This window comes from Ochotona princeps, chromosome 3 (assembly GCF_030435755.1).
Source record: "Ochotona princeps isolate mOchPri1 chromosome 3, mOchPri1.hap1, whole genome shotgun sequence".
In the NCBI taxonomy this organism is placed as follows: Eukaryota; Metazoa; Chordata; class Mammalia; order Lagomorpha; family Ochotonidae; genus Ochotona; species Ochotona princeps.
In genome coordinates this window covers 118,419,845-118,433,329 of record NC_080834.1, presented here as the reverse complement: position 1 = coordinate 118,433,329, position 13,485 = coordinate 118,419,845, and the positions used below count along the sequence as shown (strand labels likewise).

General features: G+C 40.7%; 1 protein-coding gene across 1 annotated transcript in view; it reads left to right on the top strand.

The window, feature by feature from the left end:
- The window catches only part of LOC131479845 (contactin-associated protein-like 5), a 523,312-nt gene that overhangs the window by 448,202 nt on the left and 61,625 nt on the right, over positions 1-13,485 (top strand). Inside the window, exons 17-18 of the mRNA XM_058661312.1 lie at positions 1,846-2,064; positions 7,701-7,940. Of these exons, the coding sequence (XP_058517295.1) occupies positions 1,846-2,064; positions 7,701-7,940 (459 nt within the window). The remainder of the gene's footprint in view (positions 1-1,845; positions 2,065-7,700; positions 7,941-13,485) is intronic.

The window sequence follows — 13,485 nt, the reverse complement described above, 5'->3', positions numbered from 1 at the left end:
TGCAGGCATTCTGTCCTAAATCTGACTTTCTCTTAGGATGCAAGGGCTGGGAATGTAGTACCCCATGGAGACATTTGGGCTTGGATGTCTCTAATCATTTAGGTTGTGGAGTTAATGATTCATTAAACCAGATGCCCATTTTCTAGGTATATTCCTGCTATCTCTCCATGGGATAGGAAAGAAGCGACAACGGTGAGGTACTGAACAGGAAAAGACAGTCAGACATGCAGAAGCCGTAGTTACCCACAGGTGACTGACATGCTAGCCTTCATTTATAATTAATTCACTATTCCTTTAAGCTTTAGAAAATTTTTTTGTGATTAAATCAATAAGTTAATGTGTATGGAAGAAAGAAGAGAATGGTAGATAATTTTAGAAGTTAATTTTAGAAGTTAACTTTAGTTAACTTAGTTTAACTTCCAAATTATCTCCTTTGCTTTTGAACAAGGAAAACATCTTTGGTACAAAGTCACTTCCCTGTTTTTTTTCTGCAGTTGATGATTGTATGTAAATCTGTTGTTGTGACTTCAAAGTGAAATGTGTATCAATTTCAGATTTTAAAATGGTACTGTGTTGTTTAATTCAATAAAGGATACCTCTCCAGCAATTTTTAAATAATTGCTTTATGAAAAAAAAAAGAAAGGAGAGAATGGTGAAGAACTGTGCCATTGAAGTTAGATTTCGCTTAGTGTCTCGGAAATTTTGAACAAACTTTTTTTTTCCAGAACATTTTTGCCTCATAAAGCAAAAATAATACTTTTCACTTGGGGTCATTTCGTTGATTAAAATAACAGAATCCACTGTCATTGCTTGGTGTTGTGTCTGGTATAAAACTCATTGAACTTATCGGACTGCTTCTCTTATCTATATCAACTTTCCCATATAAGAGCTACCTCCTCGTCACCTCTACCATTCTCACTGTCATCACTATTGTGACTGCATCATGACCATGACCATCACCACCTTCCACCACCCCCATGAGCACCATCATCATAGTCAACTCTATCACCATCCCATATAACATCTACCTCCTCATCACCTCTGCTATTGTCACTGTCATCACTACCAAGACTACATCATGACCACCTTCATGAGCAACACCATCATAGTCAGTTATATCATCATCCCCATACCAGAGACTCCCATCATCATCACCACCATTCTCACTGTCACTACCAAACTACAGCACCACCATAACCTCCGTCACCCAGCCACCACCCTGATGATCACCACCAGTACCAACCATCATTGTCATTTCAGCATTAGTACTATGACTGCCGTCTGGCTGGCTTCTGTGATATGCAACTGACTACAGAAATGTGGAGTCAGTTCTGATAGCAGTCCAGATTGATGGCAATAACTGGATCTGAACTTATGTATTGGCATTTATCTATATATCATCATGGGTAAGAAAATTATACATCTGGGTGTCTTGTTTAACTCCTTTCACTCATGTGAATAGGGTGAAAACTTACAACATGTGTATTTACAACATATCAGAGAGGAGATCCATGCACCTCCAGGGCATGAGTCTATTTGTTGTAGGAATGCAGTTGTCTAGCTGGGCCCAGGATTATAGAAATCCAGGAAAATACTGTAGACAGAAGAATAGACTCCAAAAACTAAAGCCTCAACACTTATATCTCATGTTCCCATTCTGTTTCCAAAATTTGAACAGTAAGAATCAACTGGACACATACAAACACAGCAAAGATTTTGCAAGAAATGTGCTCTCCCATGATATGGACTTGCAACAGTTTGTCCCATTTAGTCTGATATGTCTGTGCCCTTAATAGATCAGTGACTCATTCTCTTCATTTATTTCCATTTCCTTCTTGATTTCAGCTCCTTCTGAGGTCACTTTTGCCATTGATGTTGGGAATGGCCCCACTGAGCTCATTGTCCAGTCTCCTTCCGTTCTGAATGACAACCAGTGGCACTATGTCAGGGCTGAGAGGAACCTCAAGGAGACCACGCTGCAGGTTGACAAGCTCCCCAGGAGCACCAGAACGACTGTAGAGGACAGCCATTTCCGGCTACAACTCAATGGCCAGTTGCTTGTAGGTAGGAAACATCTTTTTTTTTCTATTACATTTTTATTTTGAGTTTTTGAATTTTATGGTACAATTTCATGTAGACTGGAATTGTCCCCCAAACTCCCATCCCCGACAGATTTTCACCATGTTCCTACAACTGTATAGTCCTTCATCAGCATTCATAATTCCATCAGTCTCTTATTTAAGTGTGCCCTGACATTGCTGGTACAGACAATGTCAGACAGTCCAGCATCCCATTGTCTACACATTGCCAAAAGTTCCATTGGGAATCCATCTTTGATTTGGAAGCAGGAATGCATATTGCATTGTACCCCCACATCAGGATTTGGTAGTCTCTCCATCACTATATATTCCCATAAATGAAAAGCCATGAAACAAGGTCAAAAATTGGTATGCATTAGAACAATAGCCACAACAACAACAAAATTACAGCACCATGAAAAAACATGCCACAGAGAAACTAATGCATGGGTAACAAAACAAACAAGCAAGCAAACAAATAAACAAACAAAAATATAAACGTCTTGTGTAAAATTATGCTATCGTGTAATCCATGAGCCAGCAATGAATTTGACAAGAGAAAAGAAATTATTTGGAAGAAATGAAACTGAAATCAAAAACCTCAAAACACAAGGGATACAGCCCTCCCCCCCCCAAATAACCCAATTTGGAATGGGTAAATGAAATACTTTGCATGATGGTGCCCTTATATTAGAGACAATATATGACATTTGTTCTTTTGGGATTGGCTAACTGAGCATAATGGTCTCTAGTTGGGAGCATCTAGTTACAAACGGTGTAAGTTCATGCTGAGTAATATTCCATGCAGCAGATGTACCACAGTTTCTTTAACCACTCTTCTTTGGACACACATCTGGATTGTTTTCATGTCTTTCCTAGTGTAGATTGTGCTGCTGCAAATATAGGAATACAGGTCCCCTTCTCATATGCAGATTGCATTTTGGGGGGAGTATGTTCCTAGGAGCAGGATAGCTGGGTCATATGGCAGATTTATTTGCAACTCTCCAGTCAGTCTCCATACTGATTTCCACAGTGGTTGTTCTAGCCTACACTCCCACCAGCGATGAAGGAGGATAGCTCTCTCCCCACATCCACACCTGCAGGTGTTGTTAGCAAAGTTGTGAGTGTAGGCCAGAATCACTGGAGTTAGGTGGTACCTCAATGTGGTTTTCATTTGTATCTCCCTGATAGCTAGGGAGTCTGAGCATTGTTGTATATGTCTGTTAGGCATTCGAAACTGTTCTTTTGAAAAAAATGTCTGTTCATTTCCTTTGCCCATTTTTTACAGGGTTTTGTTTTGTTTTGTTTTACTGTCCCAGGGTTTCTGAAACTCTGTGGAAATCCAGGATATTAGTCCCCTATTCATTGTGTAGTATGCAAAAATTGTCTCCCATTCTGTCGGTTGCTTCCTCACTTTGTTAATTGCTTCCTTTGCTGTGCAGAAGCTTTTTATGTATGTAGGAGACCCATACCAAAGTGGTTTGGGGGGAGGACAAAAGTGAGAGAAATTGGTCTGTTAGCAGAATCTATAGGGTCAATGCAGGGCGGACTCACCCCTGTTGAACTGCAAGCTCCGCTGGCTCCTCCTAGCACTGAGGATTGTGTCAGACCCTGTTGGGGAGCCAAAGGCGCATCCCAGATGGATTGGTGTTGTCACTGGTGAGAACGAGTAGGACTGAGGCAGCAGGCGTGATTGTACATGGCTACAGACTGCATCGGTGCAGGTGTGCACTGGAGTGGTGGAGCGACACTTTGGGCTTGACTCCTGCCCCCACTGGTACTCGTGAGAGCCATTTTGGGTGTAGAACTGGCCAGACTAGGTCTTGACTTCCATTGAACTACAAGAAAGTTGTGTCTGGGAGCAGACCAGGTAACACTGGAATACAACAGGAACCAGAATGGGCGTGGCCAGCTAAGCAAGGCCACTGTTTTTGATAGGATAGTATCCGGGTCTCCCGCCCCACGGAAGAAATCACCTGACACTCCAGGCTTTGTTTGAAGAGGCACTTTATTCTTCCAACAAGTCGGTTTCCCAGCCAGTCGACTCGACTTCTTCCTTAGCTGGAACCCCCACCGCTTATCACACACACCGCACGAACACACACACAATCAAACGAATGAAGGCCAACGAAAAAGGGTAACTGCATGAAAAGGAAAAAGAGAGCTCTCTCTCCCTTGCCAAAAGCGGGATGCTTAAAATATCCTTTTTTTTCCCGTGGATCCACTGGGTGCTACCTGATTGGTCAGGCCCTGGAGAGGAGGCAAATTTGCCTCACCTGCGACCTCCAGTCCAGGCCGTGGAGAGGAGGCAGATTTGCTTCACCTGCATGCTTCTGTCTTCCTGCTGCCTCCTGGCCTTGAGCCAGGCGCCATCTTAGGGCAGGGCACTCATGCAGTGCTCCCAACAGATAGGAGGTAGACAAAGTCAAACTGGGCCAATGGCTCACTTGTGTGTGCAAAAATTGCCAGTGGGAGGAGACTTAATGGAGGAGCTTGGGAAACTCCTTAATTGGGACCCAGACCCTGCAGGAGAGTGCAAGAAGCAAGGCAAACAACAACCTGGATCATGCCAGGTTACAGTACCTGCTTGCATATATGTGAGTCAGGTCTGGGGACGTACCAGTCTGGGTCAGCACATAACACCCACTGGCAGATCTGAAAACCTGGGCATGGGGAAGTAGGAGTGAGATCGGGCCACAACACTAGCCAGTTCACATTAGAACCAAAACAGCAATCAGGCTGGGCTAGGATAGGCTATAGCACCCATGAACAGTAGCTGAAATAGGGGACAGACTAGACTAGAACAGGTGGCACAATAAGACTGCAAAAGTTCAGGCAAGGTGAGTCATATCAGCCTTGGCCAAGAAGGTGCCGGGTACGTGAATCCCAGCGACAGAGGATCTGACAGGGTTTGGGTAGATTGGCTCAGGTCATAGAGCCAACAGGTGTAGTAGGGAATTGATTCCTGAGTCCCAGGGACAGGGAAATTGATGGGGTGTGTGTCACTTGGCCCAGACCCAGGGCCCACCTAATAGGTGGATGCTGGTTCCATGAACCCCAAGCTCGGGAATCTGGGCTTGGGTCTCCTGTTCCGGGTCCCAGGGCCCACATAACAGGTGGGTGTTGGGTTCGTGAATCCCAGGGGTGGGGCATCCAACAATGCTTTGGACACCTGGCCCAGCTGTTTGGACTTGCCTTCAAGAACATGTCCTACTTAATGAAAAAAGTGGAGCAGTGAACACAGGTCCTATTGTAAAATGAAATTAAGGCAGCACATTTGGTGCTGTAGCAGAAGAACAGATCTAACTGAACAACCTCAAACAAACGATGACAGCAAATAATTTCAGTGAACGGAGCCAATGGACATTGGAGGCTGACATCACCCTTGGATCAGTGAAATCTGCAGCATTTCAGAACTATCGAAACCACTTGGACAGAACCCTCAAAATATGTACACATCGAGACTCTGGGTTGATATGAGGTGGTGGCTCCTCATCCTGGGTACTGAATGTAAGGAAAGTTTTGAGTGGTATTCTCCTTTGTTTCTTCCCTTACCTGAGGAGCAACAAGAAGAAACAGCAAATTTGGAAGCAATGAATTTACCCAATTTTCCCTAAACCTTGATCCTTCCTACCCTGACTAACCAGGTAATCATTATTTTTAGAAATAAAATAAATTTATAAATTAAAAAAAAATCAAACTGACACTAATGAGAAAGAAGAAGATTCATTCTGATCCACCATGGGGAGTGAATCAAAAATAGGAGAAATGAAAGATAAAACCAAACATTTGTCTGCATAAATCCTGCTTTGTTGATTGACCACAACTTGAAGAAAGTAAATGCATTCCTATGTGATCTGCTTCTATACCAACTGACTCACCTTGTTGGTAAAATCTCCTTATCAAAATTGAGACACACAGGGGAATATACTTTAGATTTGACCTCTTGACATTCCTGAGGTTTACTTATCAGAAATGAAGACACTGAAACCGAAGTTTGATCAATGCTCCAAATAAGAGACTTCAATTTATCTCCTAACAATATCTTGCCTTCACCTTTAGACACAGTGGTAAAGGGCCCAACTAGTGACCTGATGTGGTTTGGAAAAGGCAGTCAATCCTCCACCCTAGGTCTTCTCACCATTCATACTTTAAACTATTTTCTTGCCAGGGGCCAGAAATTCCCTTAAACCTATCAATTGATTGACTGATTGATTGATTGATTTGAAAATGCTAGAGAATAAGTGAGAACTCTGCTTATGTCTGGTTCATTTGCTGAATGCCTACCAAGACTGTGACAGGACCAGGCTGAAACCCAGAGTCAGAAATTTGGTCTGGATCTCCCATATGGATTCCAAGTTCCAAAGTACTTGGGCCATGTGACTTATAATAGTAGTAAGCTAGCATTAAAAGCAGAACCAGAAATCTATCCCTGCCTCTCCTATAAGGGATCATAAGTTCTGCACCAAAAGGCATGTCTCAATAATTCTTTAGTTTACATTTTAATTTATAATCCCAATTCCTTCTTTTTGTAAATGAATGTATTTTACTTGAAATAGTTACACAGAAAGTAAAAGAAAGAGACAGAGAAAAAGAGGAAGATATTCCATTCAATCATTCACTGTCCCTATGGCCACAATGGCCAAAGTTGGTCTGTTCCAAAGCTGAGAGCCAAGACCTGCTTTTAGGTAGCCCATGGAGATGCTAGGGTCCAAGACCTTGGGCCATCTTCTTCTGCTTTCCCAGGCCATTAACAGACAGCTAGATCAGAAGTAGTGCAATCATAATTAATCAAGTTTCAGTCTAACAAATGAGATGAACTACAGTATGTGTCTTGTCACACAATGAATAACAATTTTTAAATGAGAAACAGAGCTGTAGATTGAAAGAGTGACTATGTCACCTACAGGATTGGGAAGAGAGTATATGTTTAAAGGGTGGCCTCAAACTAAGCCTCTTTGGCATTACTCAGTATTCCAGTGCCAAATAGACACTCTGGTGGGACTTCATTTAATGTCTTTGTAGGCTGATTCTTCCCACATAATGTTCCTGGAGTTAGAGGCATAGGGACAGACTGGTGGATCCTGTATTTCAAGTGCTTCTGAAGCATCCACAAAGCTTTGATTCTACCCCTTTCTGGTACTGTTGTCAAAGAGCAGATGGAATCTCTCTGAAATTTTCAAGATATACCCTTAGCCAATGGTGGATCATGATTCTAATCTATATTTGGAAAAGACATCTTTTCTTTCTAAATGTAATTTTATTTGATTATTCATTTATTTTTGCTTGAAAGGCAAAGTGACAAAGAGAAAAGGCAGCTAGACAGAAACTCCCCTATTTGCTATTTAATTCCCACAGATGCCTGTAGCATCCAGAACTGGGCTAGGCCAAAGCCTGGAATCTGGGGTAGAACAGGCAGAGTAGCAGTACCCAGATTAGAATGACTTCCACCACCCCCTCCCACCCTCCGTCCCCTGACACTTTGATTTTTCTAACTCTCAGCATAAATTTAGTGGTAAAATTCTTTGCAATGGAGCATCAGGTAACTATCAGTGTGGGTGTTAAACTTCAAATTGATGGCTCCTAAACACTGAAAAATCATTGTTTATTTCTTGCCCTTAGGAGGCACTTCATCGAGACAGAAAGGCTTCCAAGGATGTATCCGCTCCTTACGTATGAATGGGCAGAAACTGGACCTGAAGGAGAGAGCCAGGGGCACATCTGGAGTCAGGCCTGGCTGCCCAGGCCACTGCAGCAGCTATGGCAGCATCTGTCACAACGGGGGCAGGTGTGTGGAGAAGCACAGTGGTTACCTATGTGACTGCACCAGTTCACCATATGAAGGGGCCTTTTGCAGCAAAGGTATGTAGACCACATTGCTAAAATATTAATATTGATGTGAAAGAAAGAGGGAGAGACAGAGAAATAGAAGAAATTCAACATGGTGCTTACTGGCTAATTAGCCTCAGTGGCCAAGAAAGGACCAAACCAAATGTAGCAGCCTGGAATTCCTCCTGAGTCAATCATGGGAATAAAAGGGACCTAAGCATATGGCTCATCTACTGCTGCCACCCCAATGCTGATTCCCATTAGCCAGGAACTGGATCAGAAAAGGAGCAGCTGAGGCTTGAACCAGCTCTCTGATGTAGGACACCTGCATTGCTGGCAGCGGGTTAATGCTGGCAACTTGCTCTCCCTTGATTTCCGTTAAGACACTCAACATCATTGCATAGACTCATCATCCTCACTTGTGTTCACTGAAGATGCACTTGAGCTGGGTGGGTAATTACAGCACAACACACTGTTGTTGGCAGTGAACGAACCTGAGGGCTAAAAGTGGTAGATTCTCGAGTCTATTGCATCAGCGACTATGACACATGATGTTTCCTGTTCTGTATGTTTGTCTGCAAATGTCACCGAAGGATTATAGACTGTAACCCTGGAGGAATATTTTAAAAAGTTTAATCCACATTTGTGTTGTTTGTGCAAAAAAGAAAACATTGCAAAAACAACATTGAATATCTAACAAAATATCCCAATTCTCCAGATATTGAAAAATATGTATTTAAGTTATCTTGATTGGTTTTGAACCCTTCATTCACTCTCTGGCTTGTTTATTATTATAAGGCAAAACAACAAGCTGAGATGGATAATGCCAGCTGTCATCTGTTGATTTACTCCCCAAATGCCCAAGGCTGGGATAGGAATGAGTGTTAGGAGCTGAATATACTGTCACACATAGATGTGTCCCACATGGGCAAGATTCACCGAACCTTGAGAACAGGAGCCAGCGCTGCCACCTACCGGAATTTACAATAGCAGGAAGCTTGGATGGAGAACACAATGAGTTCCAAGCATAAACTTCCAAATATAGGACAAAGGCATCTTAAATGCCAGGAAACACACCCTTCATAAAACTGTAAGCTCGGGCCCAACAGCGTGGCCTAGCGGCTAAAGTCCTCTCCTTGAACGTGCCCCGGGATCCCATATGGGCACAGGTTCTAATCCTGGCAGCTCCACTTCCCATCAGCTCCCTGCTTGTGGCCTGGGAAAGCAGTCAAGGACGGCCCAAGGCATGGGACCCTGCACCCGCGTGGGAGACCTGGAAAGAGGTTCCTGGTTCCCAGCTTCGGATCGGCGCGCACTGGCCCGTTGCAGCTCACTTGGGGAGTGAATCATTGGACGGAAGAACTTCCTCTCTGTCTCTCCTCCTCTCTGTATATCTGGCTTTCCATTAATAATAAATCTTTAAAAAAAATAAAACTGTAAGCTCTGCTCAGGGGCTCCTGTTCAACTCAGCTTGCTCTGAGACTTTAATAAAAAGTCACACACACTTCCTGCCCTGGTGCTCATTCAATACTTTTTGTTGACTTTGTAAATTCATCACACTGACCAAGTTTGTCATGATGAATATCTATCTTGACATTCATCTGTGATTTTACTGATATGAATTCTCTAGAAAAACTCAAAGGAATCAAGAAACATTTGAAATTTCATTATTTGATATAGATACATATTTCAAAAATTCCGTGGAGTAATCATAGCATAAAAAGTCATCGCAGAGATTTGAAACAATGCTTATAGCAAGGTAAATCTACCTCTTCATTCCGCTTTTCCCACCAACATTCTGAAGGGTCCTCACACACATTTGGTGATTGTTCATAGAGGACAAAATAGTATGACTGTTACTGATATTTTTTAGTAATTCAAAAGTTTATTGCTTAAAAGCAAATGTCTGCCTTGAAATATAAACAACATTTTAAGATTAATCTTAAAATATTTTAGTTATGACAAGACTTGGTTTTCACTCAATTATAACAGTTATGACTATTTCTTGATAATTCTTTAAAACCCATTTTCTAGACAGTCTACCAAACAATGGTATATTCAGTCCAGTTGAATATTGGAATCTAAATACAAAAGGATAAAAAATGCAATGTTTTATTTCAAGAACTCTCTATTATAATTCTATTTTTTCATCAGACCCTCTTTTCATTTATTTTGAATTATGTGTTTGGGAAGCATGTTCTACCCCTTGGAAGAAAATGAGTGACAAAAATTTTAGAAATAAGAATGACTGTGTTTACATGGGGCCAAGCGACAAAGCTGGACTCACCCTGCAGATTTCCTATCACCTCTAAAGAGCAAGAACTAGTGAGTTTTCACACTGGGTGATTGCTTAATAACCTCAAAACTTTATGTGCCACACTTAGAGTAGCCTAACATTGCTAAAGAGAACAAATGCAGGATACACATTTCTAGGACCAGTTGCTCAATGCCACAAGCATTATTTATTTTATAGCTTCCATATATACATTCTATTTTGACTCTCTCTACCCTTCTCCAGGGATGATAGTCAACTGTTAGTCAACTGTTTCATAGATACAAGTATAGACCTGATTATACATTTATTCTAACTGCTGTTGTGGGTGGGCCCTTTTATTTAAAATGACCCCTATTAATTGTCTGTCCATCTTTCTGCATTGTATATTGGAAAATTTTCTGTGAACTTTTCCATCTTGTTTCATTTCTTTAAAATTTTTATTCATAAGTTAAATATTATATATATATATTATATATATAATATATATTATATATATTATATATTTATATATATATATATATAATATATATATTAGCATGGCTCAATTTGCTGGTTTCCAAACTGTTTTCCTTTCAGATAACTCTCAGGAGATGATTCACTCATTATTGAATAATTGCATAGAATACAAGATGGGCTGTTATATCAAATCTTTTAGCAATGCCAGCTGCCTCTTGAAATGGTAGCTTGAAACTAGTATGGTGGATCAAGGAGAGAGAGAGAGTTCAACACAGGGTAGTCATCCTTTCTGTGTACTAAGGTATTAGCTTTTAGAGAAATGGTATACAAATTCTGGAAGCATCTTTGATGGACATTTGCTTAATTACCCACGCCTGGGTCAGAGCTAGGAATTTTCGGCTCACTTTTTGTTTCAGACAGTAGTGCATAGCAAATTTATGTTTAAATCAAATAGCAGTGAGCTAACTTTTGTGAGTGTATATCTTACACCCGCACTAGTAGGATAGGCATTGATAGCCATGTTTAGCAGATGAGGAATTTGGAGTTTCAGTGCCTTGCTAACAAGTGTTAGAGGTGGAGGAACTTCCTGTCTGCTTTGAGTCCTCTTTCCTGCATTATCCGGAATTTGTAGTTGGGAACACAATATGTGTTGCACTTGGTCTCTCCACCATGAAATGCAGCTGTCTTAACTGACTTTTTAAAGGCTAGGTTAAATGATCATCCCCACCACGTCACTTTTCAGAGCTGGGTATCCTGCTGACTATGAAATGGTCACTGGGGACTGTGAAATGGCATCATTTTCATTTTCCTAGTAACAGGTGATATTGAAACCCATGTTCTCTTTGTCTGTTTTTATCTTCTTTGGATAGAAATCTGTTCAAATTCTTCACTATTTTTTTTTTCTATCAGCAACATATAAGAATTCTTACCACTCACATCAGATCTGGATATCACCTTTATGATGTGTTTCCTGAATTTTCTTCTTAATTTGAAATAGTAGAAAACACGTAATTTAGCCCAATCTAATGACTAAGTGACAATTGTATTTTATTACATTTCATATCATGATTTGACTCAGCTTTGTTTCATAAGTTTTCTCTTTTATATATTTGTAAGCACCATGTGTAATGATTATAAAAGATTTTGTATAGTAACAATTTTTTTTCTTATTTAATCCATTCTATCACCTGAGTCTAACACATCAAAAAGTAGCTTTGCCCTTCTGCACCAAACCTACCTAAATTTGGATTAGCTCATCGACAATCTATTATCTATCATGTACCACTGATTGTGTAACTTGACCTCAAGGCTCCTTGAATTCCTCATCTTTAAGACATAAGAAAGAGGAAAGTTTCACAGGGGGTTGTTTCCAAGGTGACTAGCCCTTCATGAAGCACTTGGGAGTAACTCCTGGTATATAAAATTTTCCTGAATGCTTTCTTTATTATTTGGGGCTTTTTAGATTATGTATGATTTTTCTGTAAATGATGATGTGATACACGCATGCGTTTCTGACTGTTTCAACAAATTTCTGTTAAAAATGGGCATGTCCACTTCATTTGTTACATTTGACCTAAATCTTACTTGATTTGGGAGCAGGTTCTCTGATACATCCAATTAAACTGCTGCCTGCTGTGTCAGCATCCCACATGGGTGTCATTTTGAGTCTTGGCTTCTCTGCTTTCTATCTGTTCACTGCTAATGCACCTTGAAAAACAGCACCCTGATGAAGCTCCTGGCTTCAAACTGGCTCTGCCCCTGCTGATGCGACCACAAGGAGAATGAACTTGTGGATTCACTTTCTCTCTGTCCCCACCCCTATAATCTTTAAAAATATTTATTAACATTTTTGATGTTTGTATTCCTACCAAATATACTTTCCTCCTGTTTTTGTTATAGAACTTTTAAACATGCACTGCAGCTCACATTACTTGGTTTCCACAATTACCAACTTGTGACCAATGTCATGGCCTCCCTAGTCACATCCTGTGCTTCTCCTTTGTTATTTTGAAGCGGTTTCCATATATAATGTCACTAATCTAGAACTATTACACCATGAATTGCTAACAGTTATGAACTCATTAAAAACACATCTCCACAGGATCATTATCAAGTAATTATGTAATAATAAGAATATAATGATATATTTAACATTACAAAATATTCAATCAATGGTCAAATTTCTACTTATTTCATTTATCTTTAAATTGATTTTTCATAAGTTAATTACAAATTCGCTAATCTGATATTAACTACCAGCCTACTTATTATCAAGGACTGGGCTTTATAACCACTCTCATTCTCAGTCTAATTCCAAAACTATTATTAAGGCTAAATGCTACTGGCTTAAAGCCCCATGTGTTTTGTGCTTTTAGATTGTGCCCTATAAAACTTGAATACCTGCAAAGATTGAACTTAGCTCCGCTCATATTGTATAAGTAGACTGAGCAGAATTCCAGGAGAGCTGAGGTGAGCAGAGCAACATTTTCCCCAGCTAGTCGGGTTCTCTCCTCAGGTCACACTGGTTCCTAGTCCCCTCAGGGTCCACACTTCAAGGACCAATCACTGCTGAGTTCTCATCTCAGGATTCCCCAGGTTGTTCTGGGCCTCAGTGACATCAGATGCCAGGAACCATTGGGACTTGGGAAGTTGAATTGGATTTCTTTCTTGAATCTTTAGGGCAAGAGCCTTATAAAAACCAGTTAACAAGAGAAAAAGAGTGAGTCATACAGATATGCATGGGGTGTCATGTGGTTGAAAAGTCTCTCAAACTTGTGGCTTAGGGTGTGGCCTTAAAGCATATTTCACCAAGGAAAATGAAGTGAAATTTGAAGTAGGGACTTGGTG